This window comes from Ascaphus truei, chromosome 1 (assembly GCF_040206685.1).
Source record: "Ascaphus truei isolate aAscTru1 chromosome 1, aAscTru1.hap1, whole genome shotgun sequence".
Classification (NCBI taxonomy): Eukaryota; Metazoa; Chordata; class Amphibia; order Anura; family Ascaphidae; genus Ascaphus; species Ascaphus truei.
The window spans coordinates 19,679,383-19,697,135 of NC_134483.1; the positions used below are offsets into that span (position 1 = coordinate 19,679,383).

The 17,753-nt window shown below is 41.9% G+C and overlaps 1 protein-coding gene across 15 annotated transcripts in view; it reads right to left on the reverse strand.

The window, feature by feature from the left end:
* Positions 1 to 17,753, reverse strand: part of CELF4 (CUGBP Elav-like family member 4) — a 1,026,742-nt gene that overhangs the window by 98,614 nt on the left and 910,375 nt on the right. For all 15 annotated transcript variants that reach the window (XR_012798727.1, XM_075585050.1, XM_075585138.1 and 12 more), the window contains 3 exons: positions 16,249 to 16,392; positions 8,323 to 8,470; positions 3,706 to 3,855 (listed from right to left, as the gene is read on the reverse strand). Coding sequence is in view for 14 of the 15 variants with exons in the window: in XM_075585050.1 (XP_075441165.1) it covers positions 3,706 to 3,855; positions 8,323 to 8,470; positions 16,249 to 16,392 (442 nt within the window). In the remaining variant the exon portion in view is untranslated. The remainder of the gene's footprint in view (positions 1 to 3,705; positions 3,856 to 8,322; positions 8,471 to 16,248; positions 16,393 to 17,753) is intronic.

The window sequence follows — 17,753 nt, forward strand, 5'->3', positions numbered from 1 at the left end:
CATGGCACAGAATTCCGATAGGTAATCCTTGGCCGGCACCAGATTGTGGTGGAAAGACCTTGCGTGGATTTGAATCTCGGGGACCCTGAAGAGCTTGTGTTCTCACTGTTGTGTCCAGAGCTGGTTGTCTCAGAGAGCTGAGACCGTTATCTATAACTCCCCCTCTCCTCGGCGTGTATAGGGGACGCAAAGGAAAGGTCTAGCAATGAAACGATTTTTTTTTTATTGAAAATTCCCTTGTAGTCTTTTTCTGCCGAATTTCCAAAGATCAATGGGGAAAAAAGACATACAATACAATGTGCAGAATGACAAAAAAAACAAAAGACAAAAGACAAAAAGGCCTTTTGCTACAGTACATCCAACTTTACAAATGATATAGTTAAATACTTCTGTTTATCTGCTCAAACAAGGGTCATTTTGTCATTGAGAAGATAAAGAGATACTGTACGTATTTAATTTGTTAAGTTAGATGTAGCACTGGGCGTTTTTGACTTTTGTTGTGTGCATGAGGTCATAGTCCCAGTCAGAGATGTAAATGGCTCTCCCATGCTCCCTGTGATACACTGAGCTTGGTGGGGTGGCTTACTTGCTATGTAAACAACGCTGTCCCCAAGGAGCTAAACAACTGCAGTTACAGGAAAAAAACTATATATATATATATATATATATATATATATATATATATATATATATATATATTTATTCTGTATGTTTTATATATATATATATATTTATATATATATATATATACATATATATATATATATATATATATACTGTATATATACACACAAGTGCCGATTCTCACTCCTGCTCTCTGATTTGGAGACAGTCTTATTGGCCTGAGTGAAATCTCACTGATAAAAAGCAGGTGGAATCCATGAGAATGCCAAGCCTTGGTTAAGAAGCCCCAAATCTCACTGGTGTTGGTCTATTTTCCTAAGATGAGCTTGCATTTTCAATGTCTTTAATGTATTCATCTCTACCTTTGGTAGGACACTGTGCCATGCACCCACTACTCATTCAGCAGAAGAATACTTGCCCTTGCGTTAGCCCTAGAGCTTACATTTCTTCAGAGGCTGCAGATTCAAAATGTCATTCAAAATAATGAAAAAAGTTGTGTTTTTTTCAAAAATTTTTTTTTTAGAATGGTATATTTAAGACGGGTATCATCTCCTTACACACGACCACTCAAATCATAACAATTCTCTGAAAAATAATCAACATACAGTCCTCATTTGTTTATGGCATTCTGGCCCAAAGAGCCCCTGTAAGCTCAGAACCCAAATTCACCACATCATATATATATAGTTTTTTTTCCCTGTAACTGCAGTTGTTTAGCTCCTTGGGGACAGCGTTGTTTACATAGCAAGTAAGCCACCCCACCAAGCTCAGTGTATCACAGGGAGCATGAGAGAGCCATTTACATCTCTGCTAATAAGTGTGCTTAGTCTTCCCCCCTATCAGTGCTGCAGTGATGGGACTATGACAAGCAGACACCTGTGTGCTGGCGGCAGCAGCCAGATTCCTGTAGTGAGGCCTCCCAGCTAATGCGAAACCATTGCTAGCAGCCCCGAATAAACATCGGATCACAGAAATGACATCTCTTTATTACCTCTAGTGATGTCATATGTCTATATTACACCTTTTATTGAAGCCTTTTGCTCAGGTGTCAGCCTTCAAGGGTTGAAATCTGTGAGATTTGGGGATCTGGACTCGAGTAAAGTCTATGAAGCTGGTTATATAAAACATCAGTGAGACGGACAGAGAGTCAGTGAGAATATACGTGTCTTTCTTTGCTGCCAGAAGGGCCCAACAATATATTGGACCATATTTACTAAGCGGTGCTATTCTATGAGACACCTCCTGACCCATTCACTTAAAAGAAATCCCATTAAAAGCAACTGGATTTTCCCATTGATACATCTGGTGTGTCAGGCTTCGTCTCTATCCTTATCGTCTCTCCGTCAGGACCTGCCTAAACAGTCCCTGTTATAATGAAGCCTGTGCACATACAATAAGACACACGTGGCTTGTGCATGCTCCCGCACCCTCTAAAACAGGGGCGGCCAACTCCAGTCCTCAAGGGCCACCAACCGGCCAGGTATTAGAGATATCACAGCTTCAGCACACGTGGCTCAATCAGTGGCTCAGTCAGAATGACAGAGCCACCTGTGCTGAAGCAGGGATATCCTTAAAGCCTGACCTGTTGGTGGGCCTTGAGGACTGGAGTTGGCCGCCTCTGTTTTAGATCTTTCAATATAAAATGTTTATTTCCATGTGGCCTTCTGCCCAAACACATGTATGTATGTATGTACTGTATGTATGTATGTATGTATGTATGTATGTATGTATGTATGTATGTATGTATGTACTGCATGTATGTATGTATGTATGTACTTATGTAATGTATGTATGTATGTATGTATGTATGTATGTATGTATGTATGTATGTATGTACTGTATGTACTGTATGTATGTATGTATGTATGTATGTATGTACTGCATGTATGTATGTATGTACTGCATGTATGTATGTATGTATGTACTTATGTAATGTATGTATGTATGTATGTATGTATGTATGTATGTACTGTATGTACTGTATGTATGTATGCATGTATGTATGTATGTACTGCATGTATGTATGTATGTACTGTATGTACTGTATGTACTGTATGTACTGTATGTATGTATGTATGTATGTATGTATGTATGTATGTACGTATGTACTGTATGTATGTACTGTATGTATGTATGTATGTATGTATGTATGTATGTATGTATGTACGTATGTACGTATGTACGTATGTACGTATGTATGTATGTATGTACGTATGTATGTATGTATGTATGTATGTACTGCATGTATGTACTGCATGTATGTATGTACGTATGTACTGTATGTATGTATGTACATATGTACTGTATGTATGTATGTATGTATGTATGTACTGTATGTACAGTATGTTTGTATGTATGTATGTATGTATGTATGTACTGTATGTATGTATGTATGTACTGTATGTACTGTATGTATGTACAGTATGCATGTACTGTATGTACTGTATGTATGTATGTATGTATGTATGTACTGTATGTATGTATGCACTGTATGTACTGTATGTATGTACAGTATGTATGTACTGTATGTACTGTATGTACTGTATGTACTGTATGTATGTACTGTATGTATGTATGTACGTACGTATGTATGTATGTATGTATGTATGTATGTATGTATGTACGTACGTATGTATGTATGTATGTATGTATGTATGTATGTATGTCTTTATTTATATAGCGCCATTAATGTACATAGCGCTTCACAGCCGTAATACACGTCTCTTAGCTTGTAAGCTCTTTTGGGTCAGGGACTTGTTTCTGTGCCTCACACCCTTCTCCTTATTTGCATTCTCCTCTACTGTATTACTGTATCTCTTGTTTACAATCTCTGGAAAGTGCTGCATACTGTACAGTACATGGTTGGAACTATATAAATCAACCAAATACGGCTTTCAAAAAAATGGGGGCCTGATGACCATTGCCGAACAGAGTGTACTGTCGTGCGTTCAAACTCGGTGTCACTCACCTTTATAATAGCACTTCAAACAATAACCTACAACCCCTTGGGGAGAAAGGTGGTTACAAATGACTGTACAAAGAATCGGATCACAGTCATACACAGGTCGGTCAGGTAGATACCTGGGTAAGGATGGATCCCGTTGGCAAACACAGCTTCTGCAGAAGGCTGCCCGTTAGCTTGTGGGGGGAGTCCAGTAAATCCATTCACCCCAATTGGAGACTGAATGCTAGGCACAGCTGGCGCAGTGATACCAGGAGGTGTGCTTCCACCTGGAAGGGAAAAAATGAAGAGGCCATTAGTGTCCACTGGAGATGGCACCGCAAGTCAGAAGAAATATGTAGAATTCCTTCTTGTGTGTACTTTTTGGGGGGGTTTCTGTCATAAAGCAAGATGTTAATATATAGATGTCACTCACACCATTCCCAGGGTCGGTATAAGAGGATTTAACACCATGCACCCAAAGGATATTTCCCTAGGATTTGATGGTAATGTTAATATACAGTGCAGAGTATCCCTTTCAGGGACAGAGGAGGGCAATGCATTGCTGACCTCGCTGGCACTGAGGGGGTTAAGCGACAGAGCTGACATTTCAAACAGGTATTCTTAACTTGTATTGGTCATTGTGCACTTCAATATTATTAATGATTCGGAGGCCCATCATATAAATATATATAATTCCAAAATGAAAATTGGTATTATTCCTTAGCATTTAATATGCTTATCACTATTGGACATATGGTTATCCATTTTACACTAGTAGGTTTAAAATGACTATCACAAATACACATATTCTGTATCTATAATCTCTATAAATTTACACTTAGTTAAACTACTGGTGGGATTAATTCGGCTTCACTGATCACATGTATTTCACATACGTGACTATATTTCTTCAGTGGAGCGGGCAATCCCAGAAAGTATAATATTACAGGTAGTCCTCGCTATCCAACGTTTCACTTTACAACGAATGGCATATCCAACGCTTTACAATGCAACTTCATGGGCCGTTTTTCAATGCCGGAATGCGTTATCCGACGCCTGAATGCGTTATCCAACGCTCACCGCCACTGATTAACACGGGACTCACTTTTCAGCGGTTTCACTATCCAACGCTACATCCAGAACGGATTCCGTTGGATAACGGAGGACTGCCTGTACTATCTACGCTAACACACACACACACACACAGACACACACATATATATAAATACTTCACCCGACCACACTTTGATGAATCAGACGACGCATTGCAAGTTTGAATATCAAAAAGAATATTTGTAGGACTATTTGTTTTGGACTATAAATATTGTTTTTTTTTTTTTTTTTTTTTAATATTCAAACTTGCAATACTGTGTCTGATTCCTCAAATGATACTGCTCCTGTACATTGCCTTCCACAATCCAGGTATCCAGCTTTACCACCCACTACTCGTCTTTACACCTAGCGTTCTGGTCCCAGATGTCTGCTCCCTCGTGGTGACCATGCGTATTATTCTCTCGCAATGCTTTTATCTTTCCTTCCCTTGTGAGTGCACCTCGTACCACTCCTTTTAACCAATTTATGAAATCCTTTTAATACGGCTAAGCAGTATGGAACATGCCCTTCTTTTCTTTGTTTTAGAATTTAGAATTCGTTTGGATGTGGTTTCATCGCAGAAAGGAGCTGTCTTAGACTCTGTTTATTTTTTGGAGCACCCCCCACATTTCTCAAAATATATATATTGTAAGGAGAGGTTTCAGGGATTATGGTAGCTGGTTGTTTATTGTATTGGGGTGTTTAGGTGCTTGTGTATATCTTTTATTATTGTGTATTTTTGGCCTTCATGCTTTTTTATTAGGGTGATGATTGAGTGATATAGTGGCTTATCATGCCCATATTATATTGGTATGATGTACCACTATGCCAATCAATGGTACAGGGTGGGTATAGAGGTCCCATGGTGGCTGTTTAGGCCTCCCGAGTGGGTAGCGGGGAAGGGTGGGTTAACTCCTTAATTACTATAGCGGTTATTAACCTCTAAGGTGATTAAGGGGTTAGGGGCCATTAGATTGGATTTTTTCATGTATTCTTGCTGGCATAGGAGGACGTGGACCTGGAGTATGCTGACGAGGATGCCTTCATAATGGCAAGGGTAAGTAGAAAGGTTTATTTACTTTATTTATATATGCTGGCTGATGTTATATTTTATAACGGGCAAATTAGCTATTATCCATATCCGGATAATAGTAATTTTGCCCATTACTGTACTGTATGTATTGTGGGGGAGGGGGGGATGTATTTATTTGAATGTATGTATATATTTTTTTTTTAGACAAAGGATTGGTACCGCAGGCCAGCGGACACCCCCAGACACCCTGCGGGAACCACCGAGGCCCCCAAGACACCCGTGGGGACCACCCGAGGACCCCCGGACACCCATGGGAACCACCCGAGGACCCCCAGACACCCACAGGGGCCACCGAGGGCCCCTGGACATCCGCGGGGACCACCCGGAGACCCCCGCTGGCCTGTTGTATTAATGCTGTGCAGAAAAAAAATGCTTTTATGCATGTCTCCATCTCTTTTGCGCCAGCCATAAGCTGGTGAAAAGAAATGGTGAACTTTTATAGTACGGATCAATTATCACTGCTTCGTGAATCAGGCTGACTGGCAAAAAATGGCGGGTTTGCCATTCTTTGGCCTATCGGGCAACATTTTTTTCCCTGACTGTTTATTGGTGATAAAAAGCCATTACAGCGATACTGCGCTGTTATCACTGCTTTGTGAATTGCACAGCAGGCAGTATCGCGCTATAAAGGCACTTATCACTGCTTTGTGAATCGGCCCCTATGTATTTACTCTTCCCAATTTGCCTTGGCTGTAAACTCCTGCGTTCTCGTACAGTTCTGCTAGTCAGGGAACGCATGGAAACTGCTGCAGGCCAATCACTTTACCTCCCCGCGCCTCCGCTTACCCAACGTTAATTGAGTACTAATTATGCTCACATTGTTCTCCCTTCTCCTCAGACGCTGTCACACAGTCTTGCATTCCCCCCCATCCGCACCCCCCCAATACAGCTCTGTGCCTTGATATTGTTAAACTACCAGGGGCTGACGTCTCTTCGGGATTTTAATGGCAATCGCTGTGCAAAATTAACACTCGAGCAAATGTACATTTTCTCTTCATCAGTCAAAAAAACATAAAAATATATATATATATATACAACGCGGTGAATATTCCCTATTCTCTTGTGTTGGCAGTTCTCCTTCCTATTATCATAGCTGACACTCCTACCTTGAAGTGAGAGTTCCTTGTGTGCAGTTTCACACTGTGCTGTACACTGGATGAGAGGAGGCATTATTATGTACTGCTTCATCTCGTTCATTTTGCTTACTAAGCCCTAACTCTCTGTCTCTCTCTCCTACTTTGCTCCTCTGAAGTGTTGCTGTTTCAGCATCTTTTTCAGTCTGCGATAGAGACGAGAGTCACAATCGTCCTGCTTGTCTTCATCATGTCTCCAGAGTATATAAAATGCAGTATATATATAAAGAGATACAGTCCCTTGCACACAGTTCAGTAAAAGCTCCACTGCGCAGGCACTGGGACTTGGAGTGCCACCACTTCAAAGGTCAGTGCTTTCCTACGACTTTTATGTTCCTAATCTGGATTGACAAATGTCCCCCTCCCCCTCCTATCAACGCACAGCAATGCAGTCCAAATGGCTCAGGGTTTAAGTGACGGTTCCTACTTAAAGCACCAGACCTCACCCATCATTTGGCATGTTACCTCCTTATTCCATGAAAGTTAGGGCCCGCTGGACATCTACGCGGGAGTCACCCACCCGCTTCCCGAAGCTTATTTGATATTTCTCATCGGTGGGCTATGACCGCACCTAACATGGTACGATGTAACATCTTTGCTGACAGTGTCATTGGACATAAGGCAGGGTTGCTCAACTCCAGTACTCAAGACACTACAACAGGTCAGCTTTTAAGGATATCCCAGCCTCAGCACATCTGGCTCAATCAGTGGCTCAGTCGAAGAGCCTGCATCAGCACAAGTCACTCAATTAGTGACTGAGCCACTGCTTGACCCACCTGTGCTGAAACAGGGATATCCGGAAAACCTGACCTGTTTGGGGGGTGGGGGGTGAGCTCTTGCGGACTGGAGTTGAGAAACCCTGGCAAAAGGATTATAATAAACATTCAGATGAGGGATGTCCAAAACCGTGTCTGATTGAGGTAGACACAATCGTGGCAGGAGACACTATTTGCCAGCTGTCTCCACTGACGGAGAGACCTACTTTGACTGTTAGTCCTTTCTGATGCCTCCTCCAATTCAGGATACAGTATATTTCTGTCCAGGCGGGTTTTAGATGGGACATGACCTACACATTTGGGACATTTGGCAACACTTTTGGACATGCCCAGTGTTTTGTAATATTACTGTACTGTGTTTAACAGGACGAGCCACTGATGGCTGGATAACTGGGTAGGCTTCCATGCTGACAGCCTTATTACTTTCCCTAAATATTAATATTAAATTGTCTCCCAAGTTAAGACTGGAGCAGCCAAGAACGAAATGGAACAATAATACAACCATTGGCAGAGGGAGCTTGGTGCTTTACCACACTAGACCATCTGTGATATAGGACATTCTGGCATTCTTTTCCTCCGAGACAGTATTAGAATTCACTGCCACTCACACACAGTAGATGCCCCTTCCCCGGCTAGCGCCGCGATTTACCCGTGTCCTACCTGATGTCGGAGTCATGGGGGCGGCGGCCAGGCCGTTCATGTTAAGAGCCGCCATCTGCTGCATCTGGGCAGCTGCGAAAGCGGCCATGGGGTTCAGGTACCCGCCTTGTGCGACGGAAGCCATAATAGCGGCCTGCTGCTGCATCAGCTGGAACAAAGAGAGAGCGGCGAAAAAATATCACGAGTTTACCGGCAGGACCCACCAACCCCTCGCAGAAACCAAGCAAGAAATGCCACTATCAAGACGTCCTGAGAGGGGCGATAGGGAAATATACAATAGTACAAATAATCATATAATAATAATAATATGCTATATTATCATATAACAATAAAAAATAATAATATATATTGCAACAAAAAATGTAATAACTTATCAATATTAGACGCTTCATTAGGAAAATTCCGCACTCCTAAAGTAAAATGTTGACTTATTTGTTAGTGATTAAGGGCTTCTTTTTACTAAGCGCAGTGAAATTCAGGTTTAACAGATGCTTATAGTACTGGCTAATGTTGGTAGAATTCAGTAGTTGCTTTACAATTTTTTATAATCTATGAATAGTATATTTATGAAAGAGATTAAGATATTAAATATCTCCGAAGCATTTGGCGGTCATGGAATTATTAGAAATACAGTATATACAGGAGGTCCTCGGTTATCTGACGGAATCCATTCAGCAAGCTGCCGGCGGCGAGCACCGGTTAATGCGTTCCGCAAGATGCATTGGGATCCGTCGGATAATCCGTTCATCGTACAATGAAATGACGGATAGTGAGGACTACCTGTATATGTGTATATAGTATTAAGAAAAGCGGCACTCATGTATTCAATGGGCAAAACCTATTGGCGTGCACTGAAAGTAAACAATGTAAAAAAATGTAGAAATAATGCACTCTCAGAATTAATAGATATAGAAGAAAAAGGTTTTATTTGAACCGGATCAACATTTTGGTCCTTTTAAGCACCCTTCTCAGGATCTTGAAATCTGAGGTCTATATCTATTGACCCTGAGAGTGAAAGTATATATATATATATATATATATATATATATATATATATACATACATATATATATATATATATATATATATATATATATATATATATATATATATATATATATACAGGCATACCCCGCATTAACGTACGCAATGGGACCGGAGCATGTATGTAAAGCGAAAATGTACTTAAAGTGAAGCACTACCTTTTCCCACTTATCAATGCATGTTCTGTACTGCAATCGTCATATACGTACATAACTGATGAAATACCACATGTGTAACAGGCTCTATAGTCTCCCCGCTTGCGCACAGCTTCGGTACAGGTAGGGAGCCAGTATTGCTGTTCAGGACGTGATGACAGGCGCATGCGTGAGCTGCCGTTTGCCTATTGGGCGATATGTCCTTACTCGCGAGTGTACTTAAAGTGAGTGTACTTAAAGCGGGGTATGCCTGTATATATATATATATATATATATATATATCTATATATATATATATATAGATATATATATATATATATATAAAATCAAAAATAAATAGATGATACTGTTCTGTGGCTAACGAAATGCTTTTATTTGTGCAAGCTTTCGAGATACACTGATCTCTTCTTCCGGCGATGTTACAATGAATGAAGCAACGGTGTCTCTTGGAATGTTATCTGTGCTGTTCCTTCCCCCGGTGTCGATGTGTTTTATGGCTAGAGGTGTCAAAAGGTTACTGTGAAAGCAAGTGAAGAAAGAGTGTGTATGTGTATCAGTGTGAATAAAAATGAATGGAGAGCCCACAGTATATACAGTGCTTTACACAAGGTGTGTGTGGAGTGGGAGTGGATATAAATGGTGTGGGTGGGTGTTGAAATGTGAGAGTTTGTAGCACAACTAAAAGTGTGTGTGGATACTTAGTGGTCCCTATTGGTGTATAGGGATGGAAAAACAAGGAGTATTAGTATGTGTGAGAGACAGCTGTGTGTGCATACATATAGCACAGTATGTACAGACATGGCCTTTAGCGCTCATGGGACGAGAGTTCACTTGTGTCAGTAATGACTCATAAAATTTCGATCTCTGTTTAGGCCACTGCTAAGTGTCCCGAACAGTTGCATAAATTTGTATTCATGCAACCGTCTCTCTTTCGGGGTTTTAAGATTACCTTTGAGTATGAGTATTGAGTATGGTTGACACACAGCTGTCTCTCACACATACTAATACTCCTTGTTTTTCCATCCCTATACACCAATAGGGACCACTAAGTATCCACACACACTTTTAGTTGTGCTACAAACTCTCACATTTCCACACCCACCCACACCATTTATATCCACTCCCACTCCTCACACACCTTGTGTAAAGCACTGTATATACTGTGGGCTCTCCATTCATTTTTATTCACACTGATACACATACACACTCTTTCTTCACTTGCTTTCAGTAACCTTTTGACACCTCTAGCCATAAAACACATCCACACGGGGGAAGGAACAGCACAGATAACATTCCAAGAGACACTGTTTTTAAGTTTACCTTTTGCTTCATTCATTGTAACATCGCCGGAAGAAGAGATCAGTGTATCTCGAAAGCTCGCACAAATAAAAGCATTTCGTTAGCCACAGAACGGTATCATCTATTTATTTTTTGATTATATATATATATATATATATATATATATATATATATATAATATCTATCTATCTATCTATCTATCTATCTATCTATCTATCTATCTATATATATATTTATACTTAAAAAGTATTTGCATATTTGAGAATTCTGACTCCGCTCTTCAATGCCTTTTCACCCGGTCTTCACTTCAGCTTCACCCGGTCTTTACTGCCTCTTCACTTGATCTTCACTGCAACTTCACCTGGCTTCACTGCCACTTCACCTGGCTTCACTGCCGCTTCACCCGGTCTTCAATGCCGCTTCACCCGGTCTTCACTGCTGCTTCACACAGTCTTCACTGCCGCTCACCCAGTCTTCACTACCTCTTTACCCGGTCTTCACTGCCTCTTCAGCCGATCTTCACTGCTGCTTCACCAGGTCTTCATTACCTCTTCACCAGGTCTTCATTACCTCTTCACCAGGTCTTCATTACCTCTTCACCTGGTCATCACTGCTTCTTCACCAGATATTCACTGCCGCTTCACCCTGTCTTCACAGCCTCTTTGCGGTGATAATAGACATGTAGAATACACAGAAGCTGTCCATCTCATTTAGTGAAAAAAATGCTCCCTCTGCCACTCATTGGACTTTATTGAATTTGCGAGTTGATGAGAAGGAATATAGGGACAGCCACATCGGGGATTAATAATGAAACAGCAACAGTGCTGATCTGAGTAATAAATAACCTCTATGTGAAAGTTAGAATGTGCTGTGCTATAATGTGTGAATTGTATGCAACCTTTCCACTGAGACCTTTGCTTTAAACATTGGCACAGGTACATCTTTATATTTGAAACAGTTTTGGGTGTCGAACGAAGTCCTGGTAATGTGTAGCTAAAAATAAATAAATATGTATTTGCATGCATGTTGTTATTTTCATCTGTTTGTGTTATATATGTATCCATTATGTCCTCCTGTTCCCTCTCCCTCCCACCATGCTTAAGCTTTACCTCCAAATAGAGCCACTTATACTCCATGTGGAGAGATACCTGTGCAGACAAAAAGGAACAAATCCTCAGTACCCGAAGGAGAGAGAAAATATTCTGTAACTTTGAAGGAAGGTGCATGTCTCTCCAAGGCATCGAAAAGCAATGCTTCAGGCCCGCAACACCTACCAGATGAAAGGCCCATTGTGGGCCTTAATCGTCACTTTCTGAGGCCTGGTTTGTCCCGTTGAAATAAAGGGAACCTATTTTCCACTACTAATGAGTGCTGTATCTAAATTCTTTCACAACTAAAGCTGTCTCACATTTTAATCTGGTCTGTAACTGTTACATACGCCTATAACATATTATCTCTTACTGTGCATGCAATGTATTTATATATAATATATGTAGCTGGATACTAAATTCCCTGCCCTAGTACCATAAGTCCTGGTAACAGCAGGTCCCCTGTATGTTACTTTGTTGCAGTTTCCAGGCAGGTGCCTGAAAACCGTTGGAGTCCTGTGCCAGGGGGGTGGAGGAGGGGGGGTGGAGGGGGGGTGGGCTTACTCTGGTGGTTGTGCCCAGTTGCTGGGGCTTAGGAGTGGGGCCCCCCCTTGTATAAAAGATGGCTCCCATCCAAAAAGTCCCTCTTTTCCACCTTGGAGTGTGTGCTACCTTGTGCGTAGTGTAGTGTTCCTGCCTTGCTCTATGGGGGGTGAGGGAAGTCCAGACTAGCCTGGGGCCTCAAGCTCCTAGGGTGACTAGTCCTGTCCTGCCCAGGGAGGGGATGGTACCCCTGGGTTGGAATATCTGCGCAGAAGGACTTTATGGGACTGCTGTTATGCTGTGTGCCAATAAACCTTTTGCACTGGTACTGGTACTCAAGACTCCTTTTCTGTTACTATGGAAGTTCCTGTATGGATAAACTCCTGTCTAATGCAGGAGCTCGGCAGGATGGAGGCGCTGCACCATTCTAAATGAGATTCTATTCCCCAAGCTCCCTACAACATCAAAGAGACTCAGCCTTCTGTGAGCCAACAGGCTAGCACCACAGCACCGTAATATCCCTAGTACTATCAGATCTCCCTTAGAGGGGGATAGGGGTGTTACATGTATAACCCTTTTCACTTAATGTAACCATGTATCTGTTATCAGAATTCTGTGCCCAGGACATACGTGAAAACGAGAGGTAATCTCTCAATGTATTACTGTACTTCCTGGTAAAACATTTTATAAATAACAACCTTATAAATGTGACAACCTTCCCCCCCCTTACGGGAGATCTGCATGCTACGTGTGTACCGGTGCTGGTTAGCAGATACCGCCTCACTCACTGGGGAGGAGGCTACATCCTGGAATAGTCTCTCTAAATTTGGGTTAGGAGCCTCTTATATACCTGGGGAGGGGTTAGTGACCCTGCCCCAAACTGGGCAGGTGTTAGAGGAGGTTCCGGTGTCACACCATTCTACGTGTGCCCATAACAATTACCCCCCCAGGCATGACACTCCCAACTGCCACCCAGCCTGCACCTGGCTATGGCAACAATATAGCTAGTGTGCCAACGGACTCACATCCTGGCCATGTGAAAGGGATTTAACCCTGACACTGCCTGCACTTACCAGGACTTACATGCCAGGGCCGGGAAACACATAGCCAGGGGGGCACTAGGCTACATGTATAATATGGTCTGAGAGAGTGACATAATACTACAATCGTGAGTGTTACTTTGGTATTGTGCTGCCGCTTGTTCTATTTTTTTTCTGAGAGATACCTGAGAATACACCCGAGATAACCGGGAAAATAGGATCACTTCAATTATTTGAGTATATTTTGCATATTTAAATGAGCTTATTTCCCAGCGGTCTCAGGTGTGTTCACAGGTCTCTCTCCACATGGAGGATCTTCTCTCTCTTGGGCACTAATGGGTTTATGTACTGTAGTGTCTCTGTGACAGCCACATAAGAGGCCTCTTTCTACATGCGGCGATCTCTAGGGCCATCCAGCACAAAAATAAACTACGAGCTATTAGTAAAAGTATAGAAATAATGTTAATCTTTTTTTAAGGGCTTTAACAATGGCCATGGGAGAACTGAAGCAATTATTCGAAAAATAACCATTCTGGCTTTTGTTAGGGTTTTTCAATAGTATATTGGGTGATATTTAGTAAGCAGTGCTCTTCCATGATACACCTACAGCACAAGCACAGCTCAGTAAAATGGCCTCTTATACTGTAGCTCATTCAACTTAGAAGACTGAGCAAAAGGGAAAGCATACAAAAAGCGCTAACACTATTCTGTGCCTCTATGTAAATTAAATTGTGACGATCAATAGTGATAAACGAGTATAAAAAGGGAATAATAAAATGTGCAAAGAATGACAAGTCATCACCTAAAAAAAAATAGGTTCTTTCAAAAACCCTAAAGGGAAGAGTACTAGGCATAGGTTCTCTTGGGTGCAGGGTCTTGATCCAGATCCAGATTGTTTCCACATATCATCTGGATCAACACCCTGAACTCAAGAGAACCTATGCCTAGTACTGTTACTAGGGCTTCACCTTGAGAAAGGCAGTATTAGACTGCTGAAACGTTGGACTTTATGGCCTATTAAAACCTCCTTTTGAGTAAGACCGTGTGCCTGCTTCTTCTTCTTTGTACTTGTACTGTTAGAAGACTGAGCCACTGATTGAGCCACCAGTGCTGAAGCAGGGATATACTTAAAACCTGACCGGTTGGAGGGTCTTGAGGACTAGAGTTGAGAACCCCTTCTCTACAGGGTTCCAGCATGGAATGTGTCTTATAGAGGGACAGTGCTTTGTAAATATTGCCCTGTATAGCCCATTCACTTGTATGAACCCATAAAGGAGGAGTCTGATGAAGTAGAACTTAGTCAAAACGACCCATTATGTTTGTGCCTTCATCACCACAAGGGCCAGTAATGTACTGGAGACCTAGTCTTCACCCAAGTTATGTTATGGGAATAATAGTGTTTTTCTGACAATTTCGCACATGCAGCCTTCGGGTAGAAGGTGGGAGGGACAAATACAGTCAAAGAACAGGAGTTGCACGGTGCAGGAAGTTCCAAATGAAAGTCATACATCAGGTGGAGTCCAAATGGCCCATATATACTGTAAGGATATGAGCTGGTTGTTTGTTTGATAAAGGAAGTTATGTTAAAGTTACAGTAATACGCTTACTTAATACATGAGCAGAAATACAGAAATATTGGTCCAACCTGCATTGCGCTACTTTTTCTGTCCCAAAAAATATTATTGCAATGTTTCCTACAATAAGGCCGAGGAGATTGATCCATAAAAATGTCAGAATAAATATACTCAGAGTAAGATCTATCATTTCATTAATTTGCTGTCTCAGATTGGAAATACACATGTTGCATGGATGTCCCCTTTCTGACAAGTCCTTTTCATCTCTATTTAGTGATTTCTTTCTGTTATTTGTATGTTATGTGTATGTTATAGGAGAACACAAAATCTGCCGGCGTGTTTACAGGCTTGTGACGAGCACTTCCTCTCCTACAAGAATTAACAACAATAGCGCCCTGTGAAAGTATTTGGAGGGACTGTACCCTATAAAAGAGAGGATACCAGAAGGAAATCACGAGACAGCACTCGGCTGGGAGTATGCAAAAAATATAAATATATTGTAGAAATGGCACACACAAAAGCAGCGTTTCTTTCTTTGTAGAGCGTGTCCATGTCTTGAATGATAAGCTGATTTTATAGTTTTATACAGACGAGGCCACGACTATCCTAAAGCTTGCTTTAAACTAGCCGGGTTACATTCAGGGTATGCGCTGGGTATGTGCTGGGCTAGTTTGAGGCAAGTTTGAGGCATTTCTGCATTGACTAACGACCCATAGGATTAACACAGCAGGGGTCCCTGACAGTCCCATTCAGTTTGAATGGGACTGCCAGGGACCCCCGCTGTTAATCTGATGGGCCATTAATCAATGCAGAAATGCTGGGGCTAGTTTAAGGCACGTTTAAGGCATTTATTCTGGCTGTACCTGGGTCTTTTTGGTGATTGCCACTGGTTTGTTTTAGGATAGTCGTGGCCTCATCTGTATGTGAGTGCGACACTAGCTATGTACCATTTGATAATTAGTGAAAGATACAGTATCTCACTATTGGCATTTCCTTGCTCTTGTCTTTTCTTCCAATATATACACACATATATATATATATACCCTGTATATTGTACATTTCTGAGTAATATCCTACTCTATTTGTATACAGTAATTATCTATACAATATATCTCCTTTATCTTATGGTACGCACACAATCCCAACCTAATGCGCCCAAATGGCCGGTAAATGATGGACTTACTGCTTGAGCGTAGGCACCATAAGCTCCGAACTGGATGGCCATTGGGTTGAACATGCCCATCTGGCCGGCCATTTGTTGCATGCGTCTCATTGTGCGCTCCTTATCAGTGTCTGCAAACTTCACCACCAGACTTGACGAGGCTCCCTATTACAGAACAAGAAAAGTCACATTACTGATAGAGACGAGGCCCCTATTACAGAACAAGAAAAGTCACATTACTGATAGAGACGAGGCCCCCTATTACAGAACAAGGGAAGTCACATTACTGATAGAGACGAGGCCCCTATTACAGGACAGGGGAAGTCCCGTTACTGATAGAGACGAGGCCCCCTATTACAGGACAGGGGAAGTCCCGTTACTGATAGAGACGAGGCCCCCTATTACAGAACAAGGGAAGTCACGTTACTGATAGAGACGCGGCCCACTATTACAGAACAAGGGAAGTCACATTACTGATAGAGACGAGGCTCCCTATTACAGAACAAGAAAAGTCACATTACTGATAGAGACGAGGCCCCCTATTACAGAACAAGGGAAGTCACATTACTGATAGAGACGAGGCCCCCTATTACAGAACAAGAAAAGTCACGTTACTGATAGAGACGAGGCCCCTATTACATAACAAGAAAAGTCACGTTACTGATAGAGACGAGGCCCCCTATTACAGAACAAGAAAAGTCACATTACTGATAGAGACGAGGCCCCCTATTACAGAACAAGAAAAGTCACGTTACTGATAGAAACGAGGCTCCTATTACAGAACAGGGGAAGTCACGTTACTGATAGAGACGAGGCTCCCTATTACATAACAAGAAAAGTCACATTACTGATAGAGACGAGGCCCCTATTACAGAACAAGAAAAGTCACATTACTGATAGAGACGAGGCCCCCTATTACAGAACAAGAAAAGTCACATTACTGATAGAGACGAGGCCCCCTATTACATAACAAGAAAAGTCACGTTACTGATAGAGACGAGGCTCCCTATTACATAACAAGAAAAGTCACGTTACTGATAGAGACGAGGCCCCTATTACAGGACAGGGGAAGTCACGTTACTGATAGAGACGATGCCCCTATTACAGAACAAGGGAAGTCACGTTAATGATAGAGACGAGGCCCCTATTACAGAACAAGAAAAGTCACGTTACTGATAGAGACGATGCCCCTATTACAGAACAAGGGAAGTCACGTTACTGATAGAGACGAGGCTCCCTATTACATAACAAGAAAAGTCACGTTACTGATAGAGACGAGGCCCCTATTACAGGACAGGGGAAGTCACGTTACTGATAGAGACGATGCCCCTATTACAGAACAAGGGAAGTCACGTTAATGATAGAGACGAGGCCCCTATTACAGAACAAGGGAAGTCCCATTACTGATAGACGACGATGCCCCTATTACAGAACAAGGGAAGTCACGTTACTGATAGAGACGAGGCCCCCTATTACAGAACAAGAAAAGTCTCATTACTGATAGAGACGAGGCCCTCTATTACAGA